General features: G+C 41.5%; 1 protein-coding gene across 1 annotated transcript in view; it reads left to right on the top strand.

Annotated features, from left to right (window-relative positions):
- Positions 1-26473, top strand: part of brsk2a (BR serine/threonine kinase 2a) — a 567398-nt gene that overhangs the window by 311410 nt on the left and 229515 nt on the right. Inside the window, 1 exon segment of the mRNA XM_045688027.1 lies at positions 25911-26005. Coding sequence (XP_045543983.1) covers positions 25911-26005 — 95 coding nt within the window.

Here is a 26473-nt window from a genome sequence, read left to right as displayed (position 1 = left end):
TTGTGTGGACTTTTACTCAAGAACTTGTATGCATTTAGGCTTTTATTACTTGGCCTTTATTGTTATTTTATTGTGGTTAGTGTGCAACCTCATTGACCTAATATTTTAGATTGGAGTATTAGGAAACTTTTTATGGTTATTTCTCACATTGATTGATAAGCTGAAAACAAACATGTTGCAGTTGCTATTGTCAACCCTTGACTTTTACACTGGGGATTATGCATTTATGGTCTGATGCCCCTTAAATGCAGAGAACATATTTTTTTGCCACTTTTACACCATGTAACTGGCAACCGGGGTCAGCCAGCAGGCACCCGGCCCGCCACAAGGAGTCGCTAGGGTGCGATGAGCCAAGTAAAGTCCCCCCAGCTAAAGCCTCCCCTAACCCAGATGACGCTGGGCCAATTGTGCGCCGTCCTATGGGACTCCAGGACACGGCCGGTTGTGGCACAGCCCGGGAATGAACCTGGTCTGTAGTAACGCCTTAGACTGCTGTGCCACTTGGGAGGCCCCAAAATGCAAAGAACTTTGAATGTTTTTCCCATGTTGCATCATGGGAGAAACCATCCGCTTCCCCTGCTATTGCACTGGAGAAGTCTATCTATCTATCCCTATCCGAATTAAAATGTCAGAATTGCCTGAAGTTTTGCAGACCCAGATGTATTTATGCTTTATGAAACCTGCCAATAAAAATGGATCACTGAAAAAGACATTGGCACTGATGGTTACAATGTTTTTCGGTTAGATCGCAAATCTAAGGGTTGTGATGTTGCTATATACATAGTTTCTGGTGACTATTCTGTGTGTGTGTGTGCCTCAAGGATAAATTTTAAGTCCCCTGTTGTTTATTATCTATATTAACAACATTGGGAGACATATTGAGACAGCTGATGTACATTTTTATGAGGAAGACACTGTTCTCTATTCCATCCATTCCAGATCGATTGGCAGCAGTTTGACTGATCCAGCTTTTAACATCATTCAACAGAATCTGTACGATTTTAACCTCGTTCAGAATTCCTCTAAAACATAATGCGTGGCATTTTTCAATACAAAATACTATGAAAACCATGTAAGTACTACCTTAGAAGGCTTTTCTATAGACCAAGTCAAAACATACTAATATCTGGGAGTTTGGGTGGCTGAGAAGTTGAGCTTCACCACCCATGTAGAGAACCTTTTCAGGAAACTTAATCTGCGTATTGGGTTTTATTACCGGCACAAAACTTGTTTTGCCTTTGCTGCCAGAAAATAGGTCATTTGTTTTACTTTTCTCTCTGTGTTGGACTATGGTGATTTTATGTGCAACCATCAAGCTCTACACTGAAGGCTCTTGACTCTGTGTATCATACAGCCCTTCACTGTGTCACCAATCAGAGACATCTAACTCACCATTGTGATCTATACAGTGCTGTCGGGTGGACATCCCTAGAAACATGCAGGCTCCAACACTGGTACATTATTATTTTTAAGCCCATTTGAGGAAAACTGCCATTTTATCTATCCTCTCTTCTAGCTCGAAATTAAAACATACAATCTCAGATCTCAATCTTGTTTTATGCTAACAGTCCTGAAAATTAGAACCGAGCATGGAAAAAAGTCCTTTCGTTACTCAGCCCATTGTAGTACCTTGAATAGACCAACATATAATTGGAGGACACAGGATGTAGTCTTTACTTGTCATTTCTTATGAACTGCTTTACACCACTATCATGGAGACCATACTCAACTAACTATATTGCTCACAGAACAGTTACCAACTTAGGACCGGTGATAGCACCGCCTATTGGTGAGATGAGCCAGCATCATTTATCACTTTATAACACCAATGGTCTTGGGATTCCTTTCAAGCCAACTAAAACTCCAGGACATGGTGTCCCTGGAGAGTTCAAAGGTCAAATAGATGAGACGTAGTTGTTACCCAATGTTACTAGTTTGCATTGCCTTATGTAAAGAAGCATTTTGTTTAACTTCACACACACACCACACACATCCACTGTTTGTTTGCTGTTGTATTTGTGCTGTAGCCAGTGTCTTCTGTCTGTGTTGTCCGTTTTGTCTTACATAGTTTTTTTGTTTGTATTTTATCCCAGCCCCCGTCCACACAGGAGGCCTTTTGCCTCTTGCCAGGCCATCATTGTAAATACAAATGTGTTATTTAAATCGGCTTGCCTGGTTAAATAAAAAAATATATATCACACAGTCAGGGTGTTCCTCCTTCCTCCGTCAGATCGATGAGCATGCAGGGATGTAAGGCCTACAGTGGGTGTTCTCATCTTCACCCTGGGCATTTCCACCACAGCCTGATGATAAATTGACTCATGATCAGTGGGCCTACATCCACCTCATCGTTTTGCTTCAGAAATAGAACTAGGAAGAGGTCCTACAAACATGAGAGCTTTTTCCTCAGTGAAGTGAGGATAATTGCGAAATGTTTCTTGGCTGCTCTGCCTGACTCCCATGGCTCCTGGTTTTATCAGGGTTGGAAGTAAAAGGGTTACCCGGGGTGGGCTGGCCACTCCCAACACAAATCAGGACTCTCCCATAGGCATTAGACATATGGGTGAAGGGTGGGGCAAACCAGTATTTTTGTCCAGAGCCCCCCAAGGGTAGCTGTACAATTCGAACTTTTGAGGTTTGCAAAGAAAAATCTTCAGAGGATGCCGCACCAAGCCTCCGATAAAGAGCTCTCTTGGTTATCATACCCAAGGTCCCTCAAGGGGAAAGTATATTTACTCACAGCTTTCATATCTGTTTCGAGGACTTTCATTTCATTTGGAGGCCTTGCTGTAATTTACTTTGCAACCAATACAGTAATCCATTTAACCTGGTCTCTTTTATGGACATAATCAATACTCACTTATGAGTCCAAAAGCAGAGTCTTGGGAGTGGATGTGGTACTCAGTGAGGCTGTCTAAAATTACGTCTCTACCCTTTTTCCTTCCAGCTTTTATGGCATGACACTGATACCATACCGGTCATGTTGCATGCGCGAGCATTGCAAAATAAATGCATACATTTCACCCAGACTGCTCGAGCGTGTGAACGAATGTCTGCGTAGCCAAGCGTTAAAATAGAGCTTGATTCTGCTTGACACTGCAAGTCCCACCTCTCCCATCTCCTCATTGGTTCTCACAACGAGCACACTCCCTGTAAACAAAACCAATGTGGGTGCTTGAAAGATGGACGAGGAGAGATTAAAGTAGAGAAGTGCACCCTTTTATGACCTGGCTTAAAAATTCTACAAGGATCCAGCGAAAAAAGATGCGGCCTGGAGAGAGATTGCAAGGACCATGTTCATTTCAGGTAAAGTATAACAAGTTAGCTAGCTAAATGTGAATGTCATGTGTGCTGTATACCACTTTTTCTTTTTACAGAAATCTTCTGTAGCCAAAAGAGTCATGGTGTCAAATTACATTGCTGTATTTAAATTTTTACGTTTCATGGGTTGATTTTTTTGTTGGTGGAACAGTGGTGGGATGGTAGTTGCAAATTGTAGAAACAAATAGAACCCTGTGGTTGTGGGCAGTGCAGTTGCCGTACCAGGCGGTGATACAGCCCAGCAGGATGCTCTCAATTGTGCATCTTTAGAAGTTTGTGAGGGTTATAGGTGACAAGCCAAATTTCTTCAGCCTCCTGAGGTTTAAGAGGCACTGTTGCGCCTTCTTCACCACACTGTCTTTGTGGGTGGACCATTTTAGTTTGTCCGTGATGTGTACACTGAGGATCTTGAAACTTTCCACCTTCTCCATTGCTGTCCCATCGATGTGGATAGGTTTGTGCTCCCTCTGCTGTTTCCTGAAATCCACGATTGAGTGAGAGGTTGTTTTCCTGACACCACACTCCGAGTGCCCTCACATCCTCCCTATAAGCTCTCTTGTCGTTGTTGGTGATCAAGTCTACTACTTTTGAGTTGTCTGGAGTTGGAGACGTGCATGGCCACGCAGTCATGGGTGAACAGGGAGTACAGGAAGGGGCTAGGTACGCACCCTTGTGAGGCCCCAGTGTTGAGGATCAGCGAGGTGGAGATGTTGTTTCCTACCTTCACCACCTGGGGGCAGCCTGTCTGGAAGTCCAGGACCCATTCGCACAGGGCGGGGTTGAGACCCAGGGACTCATGCTTAATGATGAGCTTGGGAACTATGGTGTTGAATGCTGAGCTGTAGTCAATGAACAGCATTCTTACAAAGGTATTCCTCTTGTCCAGATGGGATAGGGCAGTGTGCAGTGTGATGGCGATTGTATCGTCTGTGGACCTATTGGGGCAGTATGCAAATTTCTTTGAGTCTAGGGTGACAGGTAAGTTGGAGGTGAAATGATCCTTGACTAGTCTCTCGAAGCACTTCATAATCACAGAAGTGAGTAATACTGGGTGATAGTCATTCAGTTCAGTTACCTTTGCCTTCTTGGGCACAGGAACAATGGTGGCCATCTTGAATTATGTGGGGACAGCAGACTGGGATAGGGAGAGTCTGTTAACCTCTCTAGGGTATGTGGGAAGAAATCGTTGCACCTACTCAACAGCCAGTGGAATCCTGTGGCGCGAATATTCAAATACCTTAGAAATGCTATTACTTAAATTTCTCAAACATATGACTATTTTACACCATTTTAAACACAAGACTCTGGTTAATCTAACCACACTGTCCGATTTCAAAAAGGCTTTACAACGAAAGCAAAACATTAGATTATGTCAGCAGAGTACCCAGCCAGAAATAATCAGACACCCATTTTTCAAGCTAGCATATAATGTCACATGAACCCAAACCACAGCTAAATGCAGCACTAACCTTTGATGTTCTTCATCAGATGACAACCCTAGGACATTATGTTATACAATACATGCATGTTTTGTTCAATCAAGTTCATATTTATATCAAAAAACAGCTTTTTACATTAGCATGTGACTAGCATGTGACTAGCATTCCCACCGAACACTGCCGGTGAATTTACTAAATTACTCACGATAAACGTTCACAAAAAGCATAACAATTATTTTAAGAATTATAGATACAGAACTCCTCTATGCACTCGATATGTCCGATTTTAAAATAGCTTTTCGGTGAAAGCACATTTTGCAATATTCTCAGTAGATAGCCCGACATCACAGGGCTAGCTATTTAGACACCCAGCAAGTTTAGCACTCATCAAAGTCAGATTTACTATAAGAAAAATGTTATTACCTTTGTTGTCTTCGTCAGAATGCACTCCCAGGACTTCTACTTCAATAACAAATGTTGGTTTGGTCCAAAATAATCCATCGTTATATCCAAATAGCGGCGTTTTGTTCGTGCGTTCAAGACACTATCCTAAAGGGTAAATAAGTGTGGCGAGCATGGCGCAATTCGTCACAAAAAAATTCTAAATATTCCATTACCGTACTTCGAAGCATGTCAACCGCTGTTTAAAATCAATTTTTATGCCATTTTTCTCATAAAAAGCGATAATATTCCGACCGGGAATCTGCGTTTAGGTAAACAGACAAAGGAAAAGAAAGCATTCGGTCGACGCGGGCACGCGCCTAAGCCCATAGTACTCTGAGTGGCCACTTGCCAAAAGCGATAAAGTGTTTCAGCCAGAGCCTGCCTCGATATCGTTCAGCTTTTTCCCGGGCTCTGAGAGCCTATGGAAGCCGTAGGAAGTGTCACGTTATTGCACAGATCCTGAGTCTTCAATAAAAAGAGCCAAGATGAAACACTACTTCTCAGACAGGCCACTTCCTGCTTGAAATCTTCTCAGGTTTTGGCCTGCCATATGAGTTCTGTTATACTCACAGACACCATTCAAACAGTTTTAGAAACTTTAGGGTGTTTTCTATCCAAAGCCAATAATTATATGCATATTCTAGTTACTGGGCAGGAGTAGTAACCAGATTAAATCGGGTACGTTTTTTATCCGGCTGTGTCAATACTGCCCCCTAGCCCCAACAGGTTTTAAATAAATTAAGAAGATAAGCACTTTACCCGCTGTGCCTTGGTCCAATCCTTACGACGCCCATGACAGCTTGTGTCAAGAATGGAATGAAGAAATATATAAATATTAGGACGAGCAATGTCGGAATGGCATGCAGTATATACAGTAGATATATACTGCATGCTATACAGTAGAATAGCATGCAGTATATACATATGAAATGAGTAAAGCAGTGTGTAAACAGTAAAGTGACTAGTTTTCCATTATTAAAGTGGCCAGTGATTCCATGTCTATGTACATAGGGCAGCAGCCTCTAAGGTGTAGGATTGAGTAACCGGGTGGTAGCTTACAAGTGATGGCTTTTTAACAGTCTGATGACCTTGAGAAAGAAGCTGTTTTTCAGTTTCTCGGTCCCAGCTTTGATGCACCTGTACTGACCTCGCCTTCTGTATGATAGCTGGGTGAACAGGCAGTGTCTTGTGTGTTTGATGTCCTTGATCTTTTTGGCCTTCCTGTGACATCAGGTGTTGTAGGTGTCCTGGAGGGCAGGCAGTGTGCCCGGTGATTGCGTTGGGCAGACCGTACCACCCTCTGGAGAGCCCTGCGGTTGAGGGTGGTGAATTTGCCATACCATGTGGTGATACAGCCCGAAGGATGCTCTCTATTGTGCATCTGTAAAAGTTTGTGGGTCTTAGGGGCCAAGCCAAATGTATTTAGCCTCCTGAGTTTGAAGAGGCACTGTTGCGCCTTCTTCACCACACTGTCTGTGTGGGTGGACTATTTCAGATTGTCAGTGATTTGTACAGAGAGGAATTTGAAGCTTTTCACCTTATCCACTGCGTTCCTGTTTCTTGAAGTCTACAATCAGCTCCTTAGTTTTGTTGACGTTGAGGGAGAGGTTATTTTCCTGTCACCACTCCGCCAGGGACCTTCTCCCTGTAGGCTGTCTCGTCATTGTTGGTAATCAGACCTACTACTGTTGTGTCGTCTGCAAACTTGATGATTGAGTTGGAGGCATGCGTGACCACGCAGTCATGGGTGAACAGGGAGTACAGGAGGGGGCTGAGCATACACCCTTGTTGAGCCCCTGTGTTGAGGATCAGCGAAGTGAAGGTGTTGTTTCCAACCTTCACCACCCTTCAGGAAGTCCAGGACCCAGTTTCACAGGGCGGGGTTCAGACCTAGGGCCCCAAGCTTAATGATGAGTTTGGAGGGTACTATGTTGTTGAAGGCTGAGCTATAGTCAATGAACAGCATTCTAACATATATTCCTCTTGTCCAGATGAGATAGGGCAGTGTGCAGGCAATTGCATCATTTGATATATTAGTAGAACACTGCTTCTGCAGTATTCTGTGAAGGATGGTTAATTCTACATGCAACTGTTATTTATAAAAAAAAATGTTACCTTTATTTAACTAGGCATGTCAGTTAAGAACAAATTCTTATTTACAATGACGGCTACCCTGGCCAAACCCTAACCCTGATGACGCTGGGCCAATTGTGCGCCACCCTATGGAGTCCCAATCACGACCGGTTGTGATACAGCCTGGAATCGAACTGGGGTCAGTGACACTGAGGTGCAGTGCCTTAGACCACTGCGTCACTCGGGAGCAAATATAAATTGAATGTGTATCAGTGTTCGCGTGTGTGTTTGTGTGTGTGCGTACATAAATTGTGAGTGTTTTTGCCCAGTTAATTAACCTCTTGGGGCTAGGTGGGACGCTAGCGTGCCACCCGTGGTGCACTCCATCAACAGCAGGTGCATTTCAAGAGCGGCAAATTTGAATCCAAATAAATGTCAAAATTCAAATTTTTCAAAAATACAACTATTTTACACCATTTGAAAGATAAACATCTCCTTAATCTAACCACGTTTTACGATTTCAAAAAGGTTTTACGGCGAAAGCATAAATTTAGAGTATGTTAGGACAGTACATTTACAAGAGTTGTGTGTAATGTTTTGTCAAGTCAAAGACAGGGTCACCAAAACCATAAAACCAGCTAAAATGATGCACTAACCTTTTACAATCTCCATCAGATGACACTCCTAGGACATTATGTTAGACAATGCATGCATTTTTAGTTCTATCAAGTTCATATTTATATCCAAAAACAGCGTTTTACTATGGCATTGATGTTGAGGAAATCGTTTCCCTCCAATAACCGGCAGTCAAGTCAGCGTCACAAATTAAATAATTAAAATTAGAAAACATTGGTAAAATATTATATTGTCATTTAAAGAATTATAGATTTACATCTCTTGAACGCAATCAACTTGCCAGATTTAAAAATAACCTTACTGGGAAATCACACTTTGCAATAATCTGAGCACTGCGCCCAGAAAAATACGCGTTGCGATACAGACTAGACGTCATGTTGGGGAGATCTAAAATCGAAAATACTATGTAAATAATCCATTACCTTTGATTCTCTTCATCAGATGTCACTTCCAGGTATCACAGGTCCATAACGAATGTAGTTTTGTTCAAAAAAGCTCATCATTTATGTCCAAAAATCTCCGTCTCGTTAGCACATGATGTAAGCCAGCCGGACTTCTCGTCATGAACGAGGGGAAAAAATATATTTCCGTTCGTTCAAACATGTCAAACGTTGTATAGCATAAATCATTAGGGCCTTTTTTAACCAGAACATGAATAATATTCAAGGTGGACGAATGCATACTCTTTTATAACGTATTGGAACGAGGGTACCCAAAATGAACTCGCGCGCCAGAGTCTAATCGGCCATCACCGTTCCATGGCTCTTGTTCGGTCAGATCTCCCTCCAGAAGACTCAAAACACTTTGTAAAGGCTGGTGACATCTAGTGGAAGCAATAGGAAGTGCCAAAATATTCCTAAACCCCTGTGTTTTTCAATGGGATAGGTTTAAAGTCAATACAACACATCAGGTATCCACTTCCTGTCAGAAAATGTCTCAGGGTTTTGCCTGCCAAATGAGTTCTGTTATACTCACAGACACCATTCAAACAGTTTTGGAAACTTTAGAGTGTTTTCTATCCATATATAATAAGTATATGCATATTCTAGTTACTGGGTAGGATTAGTAACCAGATTAAATCGGGTACATTTTTTTTATCCAGACGTGCAAATGCTGCCCCCTAGACCCAACAGGTTAACCTCTTACATCTAGACGTTCCGCTAGTGGAACACCTGCTCCAATATCCAATGATAGGCGTGGCGCGAATTACAAATTCCTCAAAAATACAAAAACTTCAATTTTTCAAACATATGACTATTTCACAGCATTTTAAAGACAAGACTCTCCTTTATCTAACCACACTGTCCAATTTCAAAAAGGCTTTACAGCGAAAGCAAAACATTAGATTATGTCAGCAGAGTACCAAGCCAGAAATAATCAGACACCCATTTTTCAAGCTAGCATATGATGTCACAAAAACCCAGAAGACAGCTAAATGCAGCACTAACCTTTGATGATCTTCATCAGATGACACACCTAGGACATTATGTTATACAATACATGCATGTTTTGTTCAATCAAGTTCATATTTATATCAAAAAACAGCTTTTTACATTAGCATGTGACGTTCAGAACTAGCATACCCCCCGCAAACTTCCGGGGAATTTGCTAACAATTTACTAAATTACTCACGATAAACGTTCACAAAAAGCATAACAATTATTTTAAGAATTATAGATACAGAACTCCTCTATGCACTCGATATGTCCGATTTTAAAATAGCTTTTTGGTGAAAGCACATTTTGCAATATTCTAAGTACATAGCCCAGCCATCACGGGCTAGCTATTTAGACACCCGGCAAGTTTAGCCTTCACCAAAATCAGATTTACTATTATAAAAGTTTGATTACCTTTTGTTGTCTTCATCAGAATGCACTCCCAGGACTGCTACTTCAATAACAAATGTTGGTTTGGTCCAAAATAATCCATCGTTATATCCGAATAGCGGCGTTTTGTTCGTGCGTCCCAGACACTATCCGAAATGGTAAATCAGGGTCGCGCGCATGGCGCAATTCGTGACAAAAAAATTCTAAATATTCCATTACCGTACTTCGAAGCATGTCAACCGCTGTTTAAAATCAATTTTTATGCAATTTATCTGGTAAAAAAGCGATAATATTCCGACCGGGAATCTCCTTTTCGGCAAACAGAGGAAAAATCACAAAGACGGGGGCGGCCAGGTCACGCGCCTAAGCCCACAGTCCCTTGATCGGCCACTTGAGAAAGGCGATAATGTGTTTCAGCCTGGGGCTGGGATGACGACATTCAGGTTTTTCCCGGGCTCTGAGCGCCCATGGAAGACATAGGAAGTGTCACGTTAGAGCAGAGATCCTTTGTAAAAGATAGAGATGGCAAAGAAGTTCAAGAAATGGTCAGACAGGCCACTTCCTGTACAGGAATCTCTCAGGTTTTGACCTGCCATTTGAGTTCTGTTATACTCACAGACACCATTCAAACAGTATTAGAAACTTTAGGGTGTTTTCTATCCAAATCAAACAATTATATGCATATTGTAGTTACTGGGCAGGAGTAGTAACCAGATTAAATCGGGTACGTTTTTTATCCGGCCGTGCAAATACTGCCCCGGAACTGGAATGAAGAACTCCACCCTCTTTCTTTGCAAATGTCGGGCAAGTCTATGGGCCAAATGTACCCTCTCCTTCCGAAATCTGAAAAATGCGTACACCTGAGAAATTGTGATTTGTCCAAAGCACCGGAACTAACGCTGCTCGTTATCTCACGCATCCTGATGTATCATGACAGATCTACGGTACAATTTATGTTTACGTAGTCTGTCCACGAGAGATTATCTTAGAAGTGAAGTCTAAGATTTAGCAATTTTATAAAAGATTACAAGCAGTTCTACTCCTTTTGCAATGGGACTGAGAGAAAAATGTGCAGTTTTACAGCAAATTTCCTGCAATTATACACATTTTCCTATAGGGTGGAGAGAAATGTTAGCTTTTTTTAATATGATATCTGAGTGAGAGTGACTATCAAAATCAATGGACATTTATAATACAATATTATGGGGAATTGGAATGAGAGGGTTGCTTGCACCGTTTGGGAAAGGGATCACAGCAGTGATTGAACGAGGGTATTAAGCATGAGTTTTAGATGTTCCGAGGCTTGACCAGTGCAGGATTTGACTGGGAAGACAAAAAACAATAACACAACAAACTACACAGGTAGACAAAAGAGCTAAGAATGAGTTAGTCCAAGCAAGGAGTAAAATCATTGATGTGTAATAATGTGATTGTGTATGTGATTGACTCTACATACAGGAATTAGATAAACATTTATAGGGTTACTCACAGTGCTTGGAGGGGAAACATTCAATGTGCCAGTGGATGAGTGGGCACATGAAACGTGGCTTCAGTTCATGTCAGGAGAAAGTTGACAAAGGTAGTGGAGTGGAGTAGTCATCACCTCTTAGTCAGGGAACAGGTTTGGACAACGAGTTTCTCTATGAACTTAAACTCAGACATCTCAAAATTCATAAAGTCAAACACAGACTGCGGATCTCGCCCACTTGACACATCAAAGTATCCCAAGAAATGTCCCTGACTAAAGCCTTAATCATCCACATATCTGATGATAACTGACAACTGCTAGCAAACTGGTGCCACCATAGGTCCCAGAGCGGTGGGGCAATTTTTACCCCCTGGAGCCTGGAGTTTTTCCTTATATGTTAACCTAACTATGAAAACTCTGGACCCTATAAGGTATGACAGTGATTAATCAGTTGTGAAAAGGTTTTAGATGGGCTATGATGGGACCAGTTTTTCCTAATCAGGTCATATGATTTTTAAAAACTCCTGAAAAAAACTCCTGGCCCTGAGGGGATGAAAACCCTGTCAAACTGCATGTGCTGTCATCCTGTTAGAAAGTAACAGATTATTTTATTACAGTGGTTAAAATGGATTTTCATTGTGTTCCATGGTGTTATTTGCCCCCTAGTGGAGTGTTATGGTACTTAGACTGTACGCAAACAGGAAGTAGAGAATTTGTTCTGCACGCATAGAAGCAGCTTAAAAAAAACGCTACGGTGCAGGTCTTTCAGGGTAGCTATTTCTTGTCACGCTTCAGCCTCGGAAAATATTTCTTTGTAAGTTCGATTCAAGCATTTAGCTAGTGATGATAATCTTGTTATTGATAGAGTTGCTTACATATCAATGTTGGTTGGTTGCATTTACTCACACAAATTGCAATGCCTTTCATGTATGCCTTCAGCTGTGTTACTTTGCTCGTGCGTCATTCAAACGAATTGTAAAACATACAATACTGAAGTTTTGTTACTGTTTCTAGTGTAATATGCTTTGTTATTGTACAGAAGTGGTTGCACATTAGAGTAATTAAAGGATTTAGCCAATTACCATATGAGTAACAATTAGCTACATGGTTTGACGTCATGCCAGATACATGGTACCTTGGCACCTGCTTTGTATTTATGCAACTTTAACTTGAAATGTATAATGTACAGCTACAGTATGTCGATGTGAATTGAATACTAAAGTATATTATTTTCTGTATTTTGCAGTTTCACAACATAAATGTTTTCAATATATTAATTCAAGAAAAGTCACGCCTTGGGAGTTTTATTGAAGACTTAGTAGTTAGCTATCTGTCTAGTTTTGCATGGGAACGCAATTCAAGGGCAGAATACTGAAGCTATCTTATATTTGTTCACATAAATTATATTTAGACTAGATTATCTGGGGGATTTCCTGTAGACACATAGACAACGACTGATAGACAATAGAACTCACAGGGCTGAGCTTGCTTTATCCATGGTTGCATCATGCAGGCCTATGCAACTGTAGGCCTTACAAAACATTTACTCACATCCGTCATCACTACTATGTTGATTCATTAATTCCAGTTAATCATTATGGATTTAAAACATGTAGGCAGCCTAGCCAGCCCAATTCTGAATATAAACTATATTTGATCACATTTTCTCCTGACACACAAATGGACTATAAAATCATAACGTTACCAATTAGTTTGCCGTGACCAGATGGACAGGGCGCATAGGCTGTATGCAGCTGCTCTTATTAGAGCAGACTGGAAATTTTTCTCATTTTCATCCCATACAGCACGTCAGATTTCTAATGTTTAGGTGTAGCCTAGGCTGCTGCAACATTTCTAACGTGTTTTTACTTGTGTCTGTCCGGAGTGATGTGTTACCATTTTTGCTAAATAGATACCGGAGAAAAATGGAAAGCCTACTTGAGCGCACGCAAAAAAATGTGCTGCGTCAAACACTCTTTAATATTTTAATGGATGATACGATGGAGGCTATCATCATTCGGAATTGTTTTCGACATCCCAGAAAAGACCGTTGAAAGTTCGATATGTTCAGCAAGTAAAGAATTGTAACATGCGATTACCTCTGCAAGCTCCTTGTAGTTGCCCTTGTCGGCGGAACTTTCCATCTCGTCGTGTCCTCTAAAAGCAAATTCTTGCATGCCCAAAAATGCAGGCAAGGCCAGCAATTTTATTTTACCTTTATTTAACTAGGCAAGTCAGTTAATAACACATTCTTATTTTCAATGACGGCCTAGGAACAGTGGGTTAACTGCCTTGTTCAGGGGCAGAAGGACAGATTTTTACCTTGTCAGCTCAGGGATTCGATCTTGCAACCTTTCGGTTACTAGTCCAACGCTCTAAACCACTAGGCTACCCTGCCACCCCCCAATACAGGTGGCTCGAAGAAAGGCTTCCTTTTAACCAGCTATACATTTGATACCAGGTGGTTTTCATCCTTCTTCATGAAACTGATCTCAGGCAGAGGTCAACCCTCGCTTTTAATTCGCACCTTTTCCGTGTACCCCAGAGAATGAAAGGGGTTCTTCATCAAAAGTCCACAACATTTTTGGCAGCATTGGTCATTCTGGCACAGAAAACTACACACTCGCGCTGGTAGCTAGCTAGTTACTGAAGTTAGCAAGGCAAATTTAAATAAAGTGCACTAATTGGACACAAAAATAAAGTTCTAAAACCAAGAAAACAATTTATAATATACCTCCTCAGTCTCCTGCAATTTGAAAAAACTAATTTGAATTGAATAATATCCCAAAAATGCTCAACTATCACTTTTCGCTCTTAATCTCTATCCAACGATGTCACCAAGCTTCTCAACACATAGAACCCCCACAATGCTCTGTGGCACAATCCAAATACTACTCAATATGTTAATTCTCTGATCCTAATTCTATGATTGGATGGACAACATGTCAATTTATACTGTGAAAGCTTTGATTGGTTGGATGACGTCCTCCGGAAGTGGTCATAATTACTGTGTATGTCTATGGAAGGGGGTGAGGCCTACGAGCCTCCTAGGTTGTGTATTGAAGTCCATGTAGCCAGAGGACGGAAGCTAGCTGTCCTCCGGCTGCACCATGGTGCTACCATAGACAGTGCTGTTGAAGTTACTATAGACCTTCATTGCAAAAAAGCGTTTTTTTAATCAATTATTTGGTGACATTTAGTTTTAACTAAAAAGGATAACTTTCTTAATGTTTCACTATTTTATTTGTATGAAATTTCACTGAGGAGGATGTCCTCCACTTTCTCCTCTGAGGAGCCTCCGCTGACACACACACAAACACACACACGCATTCTCTCTCTCTCTTTCTCTTTCCCTCTCTCTTTCTCTCTCTCTCTCTCTCTCTGTTCCTCTCCCCTGCAGCAGTAATCTTCTCTGTCTCTCCCTGTGCTCTGCTCTCAGTCAGAGTTGAGTGTTTGAAGCTCTGTTCAAAGCCAGCAGTGCTACTGAGCCCGCTGTGCTCCTTGGGCTTCCCTCTGCACATTCCCTGTCTACTCCTGGTTCACCCTGCCTCTCCCTGGCTCCCCCAGCCACAGAGCTGGAGCTCACCCAGGGCTCAGTGGAGGTTCACCCAGGGATCAGTGTGCTACCCTGGGAAAGAACACTGACAGGTGAAGAGGGCACCAGAGCTATCGCTCTATTGCGCTCGTTATAATGAATTAACTGAAGGGTCTAGGTCTAGTCTAGGTCAGACAGAGAGACGGAGATAGAGAGAAAAGTATGTGTGTGTCTGTAACTATGCTTATTGGTGATTCCATGCCAGGAAGGCCTAACAATATTTTTGGTATCTCAGATTGTTCTGGCAATCCTCATATAGAAACTGCATTGGGAGGATATATATATATTTTTTGAAAATCATGATGAAAGTGTCCATTTTAGGCCCTTTTTTTGTTGACCTATACACTGAGTATACCAAACTTTAGGAACATCTTCCTAATATTGAGTTTCAATATTTGAAAAACCCAGCAGAGTTGCAATTCTTGACACAAACCGGTGCGCCTGGCACATACTGCCATACACTGTTCGAAGGCACTTACATCTTTTGTCTTGCCCATTCATGATACAGACAACATCTTGGTGTCATTTGCTCCTTATAGATTGTTTTAAAATATGGGGTATGTCTAGATTCTGAAATATAATACTTCACATTAATTTATTCAACATTAAAAATAGTAATATGAATATCTCAAAAGTACCCTTTTTGATTTTGTATTTTTTTTTACATAATATATTGTTTGGAACAAAATTTGTTTTATATTTGTTTTTATTCCGGATCCCCATTAGCTCCTGCCAAGGCAGCAGCTACTCTTCCAGGGGTCCAATCACAATTACGCAATTACATGCAATAAAACATTACATACAGTAACACAAAACATTATTACATACTGTACTACACTACCATTATATAGCAAAATAACAATATAAAAATATTTGTGTGTGTGTGTGTGTGTGTTTGTGTCTCTTCACATTCCACACTGTTCCATAAGGTGCAGTTTTATAAATCTGATTTTACTGCTTGACTGAGTTACATGATGTGGAATAGAGTTTCATGTAGTCATGGCTCTATGTAGTTCTGTGCGTTTCCAGTAGTCTGTTCTGGACTTGGACTGTGAAGAGACATCTGGTGGCATGTCTTGTGGGGCATGTATGGGTGTCTGAGCTGTGCGCTAGTCGCTTAAACAGACATCTCTGTGATTTCAACATGTTAATACCTCTCACAAAGACAAGCAGTGATGCAGTCAGTCTCTCCTCTATTTTGAGCCAGGAGAGATTGATATGCATATTATTAATGTTGGCTCTTTGTGTACATTTAAAGGCCAGCCGTGCTGCTCTGTTTTGGGCCGTTTGTAATTTGCCTATGTCCCTCTTGGTGGCGCTTGACTATATGACTAGACAGTTGTCCAGGTGTGATAAAACTAGGTTCTGTAGTGTTGTTTTGTTGATAGCGATTTCAAGAAAGCGGAGCAGCGCTTTATTATTGACAGACCTCTCCCCAACTTAGCTACCAATGCACCAATTTGTTTTGACCATGACAGTTTACAATGCAGGGTAGTCTCCTTTAATTGCTCAATTTCCACATTATTCATTACAAGATTTGGTTGAGGTTTAGGGTTTAGTGAATGATTTGTCCTAAATAAAATGATCTATTTTTTTTTATATTATTATTATATTATTATTAATATTATTAATATTATTATTATTTCTTGCCACCCATTGTGAAACTGTCTGCAGCACTTTGTTAAGTGTTGAAGTGATTTCACTTGCTGTGGTAGCTGACGTGTATAGTGTTGTCATCAGCACACCTAGACACACAGGCCTTACTCAGTGCCAGTGGCAGGTCATTAATACAGATTGAAAAAAGTAAGGGACCTAGTCAGCTGCCTGGGGAATGCCTTACTCTACCTGGATTATGTTGGAGAGACTTGCATTAAAGAAAGAACCTTCTCCGTGTTCTGAAATATACTCTAAAAGTACATCCAATTAGGGTCTCTACTACTGCGTTCTGGCTTTGGTTCTGGTTGTGTTGTGGTGCATGCAGATTGACTAAACACGGGACACACTGCTGCCAGATCTGGTCTTTCATTACTGGATGACATAATATAACTGCAGTGAATAAATGCAGTGCAAAGCAATGACATGACATGGCTAGCCTCTCTCTGCTGCACACACCTTTCCTCTGCATGCATAAAATCAGACTCATATAATATATTCGTTAGACAACAATAAAGGTATTTTATTAGGTGATTTTATTCAAAGGAAATACATTTTCCTATTGCATAGTCTGAATACATTCATACATGTTTTATGTGTCACCCAATTTACATTCCAAAAGACCACTGGCTAAAATAAATGCATAAAGCAATGGCAAGTAACCAAAAATACCAGTAGGGTCTTGCTCCAGCAGATACCTTCTCAGGGCACAGACGCTGTGAGACATACAAGCTGAGACAGGATGTTGAATGGTGCCAGAGAGGATGGTGCGTTACAGCCACCAACAGTAAGGGGGTTGAAATGTCATAACTAGCTAGCTATCCCTGGACCAGAGCTAGTGCAGACAAATTGCAGCTAGCTATTCAGGCCTTCCTGGGGTGGAATCACTCTTGCTTGAGACCTTCCGATGCACGGTTACTTACTAGTGCCTTTCCTTAAGTTCAGTGGACTAATAGTTGAGTTGCTGTATTCTTACCTGGTCATTCACATCTTTGAAATGTATTTTATGTGCATGTGAAAATGCATTACCACTGTTAATGCTTTATTACAGTTGATGCATTATTGCTGTTGATAGCCTATATTATCAGTGCTGATGCATTACCACTGTTATTACATTATCACTGATACTACAGGTAACTGCCAAAATAATGGAAATATGTAAAGTGTCTTAATAATAGGGTGTTGGCCACCATAACAGATTCAATGCATCTTGACATATATTCTGAAAGTTTCTGGAACTTCTATGGAAGGATGCAACACCATTCTTCCATGAGAAATTCCATCATTTGGTGTTTTGTTGATGGTGGAGGAAAACGCTGTCTCAGGCACCGCTCCAGAATCTCTATAAGTGTTCAATTGGGTTGAGATCTGGTGACTGAGACAGCCATGACATATGTTTTACATTGTTTTCACACTCATCAAACCATTCAGTGACCACTTGTGCCCTGTGGATGGGGGCATTGTCATCCACTCCCATCAGGATAGAAATTATTCACCATAGGTTCAAGGTGATCACTCAGAATGGCTGTGCATTTATTGGCATTTATCTTGCCCTCTAAGGGGTTGAGTGGACCTAAACCTTGGCAGGAAAATCCACCCCACACCATAGCCACCAGAACCCTCATTTACTCAAGTGTTTCCATTATTTTGGCAGTTACCTGTACGTTATCAACTTTGATTCATTACCACTGTTATATTTTAGTTATTTAGCAGACACTCTTATCCCAAGCCACTTACAGGAGCAATTAGGATTAAGTGCCTCACTCAAGGGCACATCGACAGATTTTTCACCTGGTCGGCTCAGGGTTTCGAACCAGCGACCTTAGGTTACTGGCCCAACACTCTTAACCGCTAGGCTACCTGCCAGCCTTGTTGATACATTGCCACAGTTTTTTGGGGCACTAAAGGAGTTTCATATATACTTCCACTCATTTTCTAAACTGGTACCGGGCTTCCTTCAGACGAGGCTTGTGGGCGTCCTAGAGCAAAACATCCGGCTTTTCGGACGCTACAGACATTTTTGTGAAAATACAGATTTTCAGGATGTCTCCTGGTCTGACAAACATCACTTTTGCTCTGCCACCTTCCACCGCAGATGGCAAAGGGCGACATCGGTGGATGTTCTGGATTGAGATGCAGCCCATGCAAAAAAACAGATATCTTTATCTTAAAAAAAAAATGCTAATTAGATTTCCGGGCGGCCTTGGATATCGACTAGATAATGTATTAATCATTATTATGCCCGTCTCCCTGGCACCCATTAACTTGTGATTACCATCTCTGGCCTAATGGGCCTCTTGTGTTGTAGCTCTCTCTTCCTTTGCCTCCTCCCTCTCTATCTCCTCTCTCTCTCTCTCTCCCCCTTCTTCTCTCTCTCTCTCTCTCCACTCTTTCTCTCTCTGCCTCATCTCCTCCATGTGTTTCTACTCTGAGCCCCTGCGATCCACAGGCCCTGGAGTCATCCTAACTCCCACACTCTGCTCTTCATTATTGCTTAATTTTCTATGGCCCGACCATTTATCTTGGCTCCATCTCCTTATCTCTTCTATCACTCTTTCCCTTTCTTCCATCTCTCTCTCTTTCCCTCTCTTTCTCTCTCTCTCTCTCTCTCTATCCCTTACTCTCTTGCCTTCCTTTCTCAATCCCTCTTTCTCTCTTACTGTCCACCTACTCCCTTCCCCTTTTCCTTGTCATTGCCAGGGAGTCAGAACAGAACAACAAAACACTTAGCAGTCTCTCTCCCATATCTCACAACCTCCTCCCTCTCTTTCTCTCTCTCTCCCTCGAATTAGAACAAACAATTAGCCGTCTCTCTCTCCCCTATCTCACCACCTCCTCAAAGCCCAATGACTGTCTTTTTCCACTGCTTTATAAAAGAAATCACAATAACTAGGAACAGAAGAGGAAGCTCCACACTTTTTAATATCGATACATCCCAAATGGCACCCTTTTCTCTATTTAGTAAACTACTTTTGACCAGGGCCCATAGGGATCTTGTCAAAAGTAGTGCACTATATAGGGAATAGGGTGCCATTATCGACACAGATAAAGCTGTTCAATCCACAAGCCTTTCTATCACATCCCTTCATAATTTTAGCGTTGGGTTTCTGTGTTTCTTTCTGCTCATCGCTCGCTGTCATTCCACCGTACATGTGTCTCTCTCTGGCAATTATGTAAAGATAAAATATTCATTATCTATGCACACACACATAACTGCACGGACACATAACTGCAAGCACACCCGCAGGATGCTGATGATATGTGGGCATTTCCATGTGAAAAGCTTCACAAGCACTAACATCTGAAGTTCATAGAAGCATGTCCATTTTGGTATAAAATTTAAGCTAAGAGTCTACTTTTTTTTTAAGTTAACATTTACATTACATTTACATTTAAGTCATTTAGCAGACGCTCTTATCCAGAGCGACTTACAAAATGGTGCATTCACCTTATGATATCCAGTGGAACAACCACTTTACAATAGTGCATCTAAATCTTTTAAGGGGGGGGGTCAGAAGGATTACTTCATCCTATCCTAGGTATTCCTTAAAGAGGTGGGGTTTCAGGTGTCTCCGGAAGGTGGTGATTGACTCCGCTGTCCTGGCGTCGTGAGGGAGCTTGTTCCACCATTGGGGTGCCAGAGCAGCGAACAGTTTTGACTGGGCTGAGCGGGAACTGTGCTTCCTCAGAGGTAGGGGGGCCAGCAGGCCAGTGGTGGATGAACGCAGTGCCCTTGTTTGGGTGTAGGGCCTGATCAGAGCCTGAAGGTATGGAGGTGCCGTTCCCTTCACAGCTCCGTAGGCAATCACCATGGTCTTGTAGCGGATGCGAGCTTCAACTGGAAGCCAGTGGAGAGAGCGGAGGAGCGGGGTGACGTGAGAGAACTTGGGAAGGTTGAACACCAGACGGGCTGCGGCGTTCTGGATGAGTTGTAGGGGTTTAATGGCACAGGCAGGGAGCCCAGCCAACAGCGAGTTGCAGTAATCCAGACGGGAGATGACAAGTGCCTGGATTAGGACCTGCGCCGCTTCCTGTGTGAGGCAGGGTCGTACTCTGCGAATGTTGTAGAGCATGAACCTACAGGATCGGGTCACCGCCTTGATGTTAGTGGAGAACGACAGGGTGTTGTCCAGGATCACGCCAAGGTTCTTAGCACTCTGGGAGGAGGACACAAGGGAGTTGTCAACCGTGATGGCGAGATCATGGAACGGGCAGTCCTTCCCCGGGAGGAAGAGCAGCTCCGTCTTGCCGAGGTTCAGCTTGAGCTGGTGATCCGTCATCCACACTGATATGTCTGACAGACATGCAGAGATGCGATTCGCCGCCTGGTTATCAGAAGGGGGAAAGGAGAAGATTAATTGTGTGTCGTCTGCATAGTAATGATAGGAGAGACCATGTGAGGATATGACAGAGCCAAGTGACTTGGTGTATAGCGAGAATAGGAGAGGGCCTAGAACAGAGCCCTGGGGGACACCAGTGGTGAGAGCGCATGGTGCGGAGACAGATTCTCGCCACGCCACCTGGTAGGAGCGACCTGTCAGGTAGGACGCAATCCAAGCGTGGGCCGCGCCGGAGATGCCCAACTCGGAGAGGGTGGAGAGGAGGATCTGATGGTTAACGCATATATACAGTACCAGTCAAACGTTTGGACCCACCTACTCATTCCAATAGCGAAGACATCAAAACTATGAAATGACATGTGGAATCATGTAGTAAGCAAAAAAGTGTTAAACAAATCCAAAGATATTTTATATTTGAGATTCTTCAAAGTAGTGTAACGACCGTCGTCGCAATGAGACCAAGGTGCAGCGGAGGATGTGTTCATCATAAAGGATTTTAATAAACAAATGAACACTACAAACAAAACACGAATAAATGTCAAAATTCAAATTTTTCAAACATACAACTATCTTACACCCTTTGAAAGATAAACATCTCCTTAACCTGTTGGGGCTAGGGGGCAGTATTTTCACGGCTGGATAAAAAAACGTACCCGATTTAATCTGGTTACTAATCCTACCCAGTAACTAGAATATGCATATACTTATTATATATGGATAGAAAACACCCTAAAGTTTCTAAAACTGTTTGAATGGTGTCTGTGAGTATAACAGAACTCATTTGGCAGGCAAAACCCTGAGACATTTTCTGACAGGAAGTGGATACCTGACGTGTTGAATTACCTTTAAGCCTATGCCATTGAAACACACAGGGGTTGATTAATGTTTTGGCACTTCCTATTGCTTCCACTAGATGTCACCAGCCTTTACAAAGTGTTTTGAGTCTTTTACTGTGAGATCTGACCGAACAAGAGCCATGGAACGGTGATGGCCGATTAGACTCTGGCGTGCGAGTTCATGTTGGGTACCCTCGTTCCAAAAATTACAATGTGACATTATATTCCTAGTTGATATTGACTGCTAACATGAATGACTTTCAGATCAAAATGCAGGTGTAAAACGCAGTTTATTTTTGTATCTTGCATTCAAAAACTGCATCACCGTTTATGGCTGTAATCACAGGCTACATCTGCGCAGCAGTTGTGCGCGTGTTCGCCCTGTGCGTGTGAGCATGTGCATGCACTGGGGTCTCAAGCTTTGAACCACTCCTTTTTGGTGTTTGTCGGTCAAAAATGAGAACCACCGAGCTAAGAAATAATTTGTCCATTTTGGGAAATCGGTTCAGTTGTACAACTGAATGCCTTCAACATTTAACCCAACCCCTCTGAATCAGAGAGGTGCGGAGGGCTGCCTTAATTGACATCCACATCCACGGTGCCCAGGTAACAGTGGGTTAACTGCCTCGCTCAGGGGCAGAATGACAGATGTTTTACCTTGTCAGATCAAGCAACCTTTTGGTTACTGGCCCAGTGCTCTAACCACTAGGCAACCTGCCGCCCCATAAGGGCTGGACAGGTATAGGATCAGGTGGAGTGCAAATGTGAAAATGTAGGAAGAGAGGATTTCCATAAATAAATATGCAGCTCCAAAAACATTGGGTGATCAGGAATACTAACTGTTCACTTTGCAAGCTCACCAAAAATGTGGCAAGCAACAATTACTAGTATAGTCCTAGTCAACATTTCTTGAAATTGATCATTTACTTATGAAGTTTGGATTTGGAATTTGTTGGTAAAATGTATTATTGCATAATCAAAATGTGTTGTAGACAAAATAATAAAAAGAACTGTCTACAAAGATTTGTAGATGAACAAGTCCTTGCATGTATAGATTTTTTTACCTTACTTGAAAAAACTCCACTCGACTTGACTTGCTCTTAGAATGCATGACTTGGACTTGACTCGAGACTCAACCCATTGTGACTCGACTTGAGACTTGGACCTTGTGACTTGAGACTTGCTTGTGACTTATAGTGACTTGGTCCAACCTCTGGCACTTACTGACGCCTACCCATGAGCCCCCTCTGTTTCCATTTACTGTAACCAGCCCACTCACCCACTGAGCACTGACCGACATTGGACATCCATGGACCTTGAAAAGTAATTGAAATTTGGTCAGTTGAAATCTGAACCAATCATAGACATCTGTTTCACAAGTTTGTACAGCACAGCACAGTACAGTGCAGTAGAGCACATTACAGTACAGTATGATAAAGAAAAATATATTATAGGTCAGTATAATACAGTACTGTACAGTAAAGTATAGTTTAATACAGAACAGTACAGTACATTAGACTACACTAGAGTAGAGTACAGTATAATTTACTGTATTGTACTTTACTAAACTCTATTCTACTCTAGTGTGCTGTACTCTACTGTGCTTTATTCAAATCTAATTTTATTTTTCACATGCTTTGTAAACAACAGGTGTAGACTAACAGTGAAATTCTTACTTTTCCATTGCAGAGTTACAGATAAACACATTTTTTTAAATAGATAGTGAATAACAATAACAAATAAAAATACTTTGATGTCCGAACTTAGACATCTATGGTTGGTACAGATTTGGTCCAGTCCAGACCAGCCACATTTGGTCTTGTTTGGGGCAGAGCACATTCGAGTAATAGCCAGTGTGTAGATAAATATTGAAACATGCAAAGGAGGATATTAAATGTTTCTACCTTTGTATACCTATCGCGGATACATCACCTTGAAGAGAATGTCATTTCTGCATAGTACAGATCAGAGACCATGACGACATTCTTTTCCAACCATTCTGTTACCGGGTGTTAATCCACTTCACTTACTGTAGTTCAATAACAAAAATATGTTGTTTCTGCAGACATCTTATAATTTTATTTGGGAGTACATATTTAACAGAGTTGTTTGTAAACGTGGCCACATTAAAAACCGAGGGAGATTTTTAAAGATTGTTAAAGCCCTCATGCTGTATTTTTTGTAAAAAAAAATAACATTACTGTATGTCTATTAAATCACTGTGTATGTTTATTTCATACAATAAATAAATATATGTTTTATAATTTATTTCCCTGATCCTCTTTTTGCCATTGAAATACTCAGTCTGATCATATGGGCGTGTTGATACAAATATTTTATCATTTACATACACAGCCCTGATTGGCGAATAGGATCATCTAGACTTTAGAGCCTATCTCGCTTAAACTTTCAAAGTAGGAGGATACATATGCAACTAAAAGGTGACTGGTCAGAATAATGAGATCAGATTGTGATGTCATGATGTGTGCTAAAAACATCATCCCACCTGAACAGGCTGAAATTCCAGGCATTTATTTTCTCCATAAGCTCAAACGAAAAGGGCATTATCATATTTTTGACAAGGTCCGAGCGTTATTTCAACATCATAGCATGGAAATATAATAAATAAAAAAAACAGGATAATCACGTTTTGACTGCACTGCCCCTTTAAAGGTAATCATTGTGCATAGAGTTGTATGGTGTGTTTAACTTTGCAATCAATGGTTTTGGTTTGGTATACTATTAAAGTGAAAAATCGGAGTCTCAGCGTCATTCTGTTACGGTGGAATTGCCCATGTCTCATAGTGAGAAATTGGGGTCACACTTTGTTTGGACTATCAAAGTGTTACCGAAAATGTAACTATGGAGATACATGAAAATGTAATTGCTCCCAATGTAAGGTTATTCCATTTTACCTTTTATTTTGAAAACAAAAGATGAGATTAGCACACTTTCAAGTTTGCTGAATTGTTGTCATTATTATGGTATGGTGGACATTCTGGGACCGGAAATCACTGTCAATGACTATCATCAGAGCCCCAAAGAGGCAACTATCCACTGCCCAAGGGATCTTGGGTAAAACCAAGGGAAATCAACAGTGAAAAGGTGATATGTGTGATATACGTGTGTGTGTGTGCCTGCGTGCAGCCGTGTGTGCATGTGTGTGCCACCTATGCAGTGTGCATGTGTGTGCCACCTATGCAGTGTGCATGTGTGTGCCACCTATGCAGTGTGCATGTGTGTGCCATCCATCTGTATCTGTTTGAATCGTAAACATGTGTTCTGCTCTGAGTCTGAGACTCTAGTGAACAGTGGAAAATGGATTGGCTCGGCCAGCATGCTATCCACAGACAGAACAAACATTCCCCTCTTTGTGTATTTCCCACATTGATGATGATTATGTGTGTATCTGCTTGAGTGTGTGTGTATCTGCTTGTGTGTGAGTGTTTTTCTCTGTGTGTGTGTTCTGCTGTGTGTATGTGATAGAACAAGGATTTCCTTCTCAGTGTAGTTCACAGTTTACGGTTAGTAAACTGTAAACTCATTCAGCAATTCTTACATTTATTGTGTTGTCTGCTTATCTACCTGAGTGTGTGTATGTGTGTCGTGTGTGTATGTGTTTGCTTATTTACCTGATGACATTTGTTTTAAGATGCTGTATTCTCTGCTTGTATTCTGCCAGGGGAAATGTCGCTGTGTCTGGCGGTGAGCGAGGGAATTTGAAATGAAAAGTTTTATTTTCTAACGCTGATGCGTATCTCGAATGGAATATGATGTTGTCTTTGTGAGGAAGTCCCTGTTGCCTTGCCAGAATAGCTGTTGTTGAACGCTTGAGTGCCTCTAGGTACTTGACAAAGAAGCCATAGTTAGTGTGCGTGCTTCAGGAAGAACATTATTGTTATCTGACATAGTCAATCTTACTAACTTAGATAGAAACTTTGTTTAGTGACTACAATGACAGATACTTTTGGACAGCTGAAGTTAGCACAGCATTTTCTATTGAGGACAATTACCTTTTTGTAGTTTTTCTCCATTGCTGTAAATCAAACAACACAGTGTTATTTCTATACATTATTTTTTGTTTGCTGTTTAGAGAAGATTAATATTATAGAATAGAATAGTAATGAATCTAAAAGGGGTATTTTCTTCCTTAACATCTCAGGATGTCAGTCTCTCTCTCGCTCACACGCACACACACACGCATGCACACACGCACACAGAAGCCTGTACAGAATGCTGAATGTGTGTGTCTCCTATAATATGTGTCTTTCTTTTCCAGGCCTGGTCAAGCTGGGGATCCACTGTGTCACATGCCAGAAAGTTGCAATTAAGATTGTCAACCGAGAGAAACTCAGCGAGTCGGTACTAATGAAGGTAAGACTACACCCCTGAATATAATCTTCTCCGTTCAGTTGGCACAACATGTAGGGATTTGGGGAGGTACTATCTGAACTTGTCCAATAAGAAATGCTTGTTTTCATTTTCTTTTGCAAAAGGCTTTGATGCGGTGTGCCCAAATGAACACGATCCAAATCTACATATCTGTGTGTTAGTACTCTTGCACTCAGGCCTATACAGTATTTGGTCCCAATTGGTTTCTCTCTCTTGACTAGGGTTGCAAAATTGTGGGAACTTCCAATAAATTCCCATTTTTTTCCGAAATCCTGGTTGAAGGCTGCCCAGAATGAGAATGGAATAAGCAGGAAATCTGGAATTCTCCAACCCGAGTCTTGCCCTATCATTCTCTTTGGACCTCTCCTAATGTCCCCCAATACCTTTCAAGTTTCCTAGCTTCCTCTATAGCCTGTACACAGGTATGGAGCATGACAAATAGTAATTGGA

This window comes from Salmo salar, chromosome ssa10 (assembly GCF_905237065.1).
Source record: "Salmo salar chromosome ssa10, Ssal_v3.1, whole genome shotgun sequence".
Taxonomy (NCBI): Eukaryota; Metazoa; Chordata; class Actinopteri; order Salmoniformes; family Salmonidae; genus Salmo; species Salmo salar.
The sequence above is the reverse complement of the archived record's forward strand: the minus strand, read 5'-3'. Positions and strand labels throughout refer to the sequence as shown.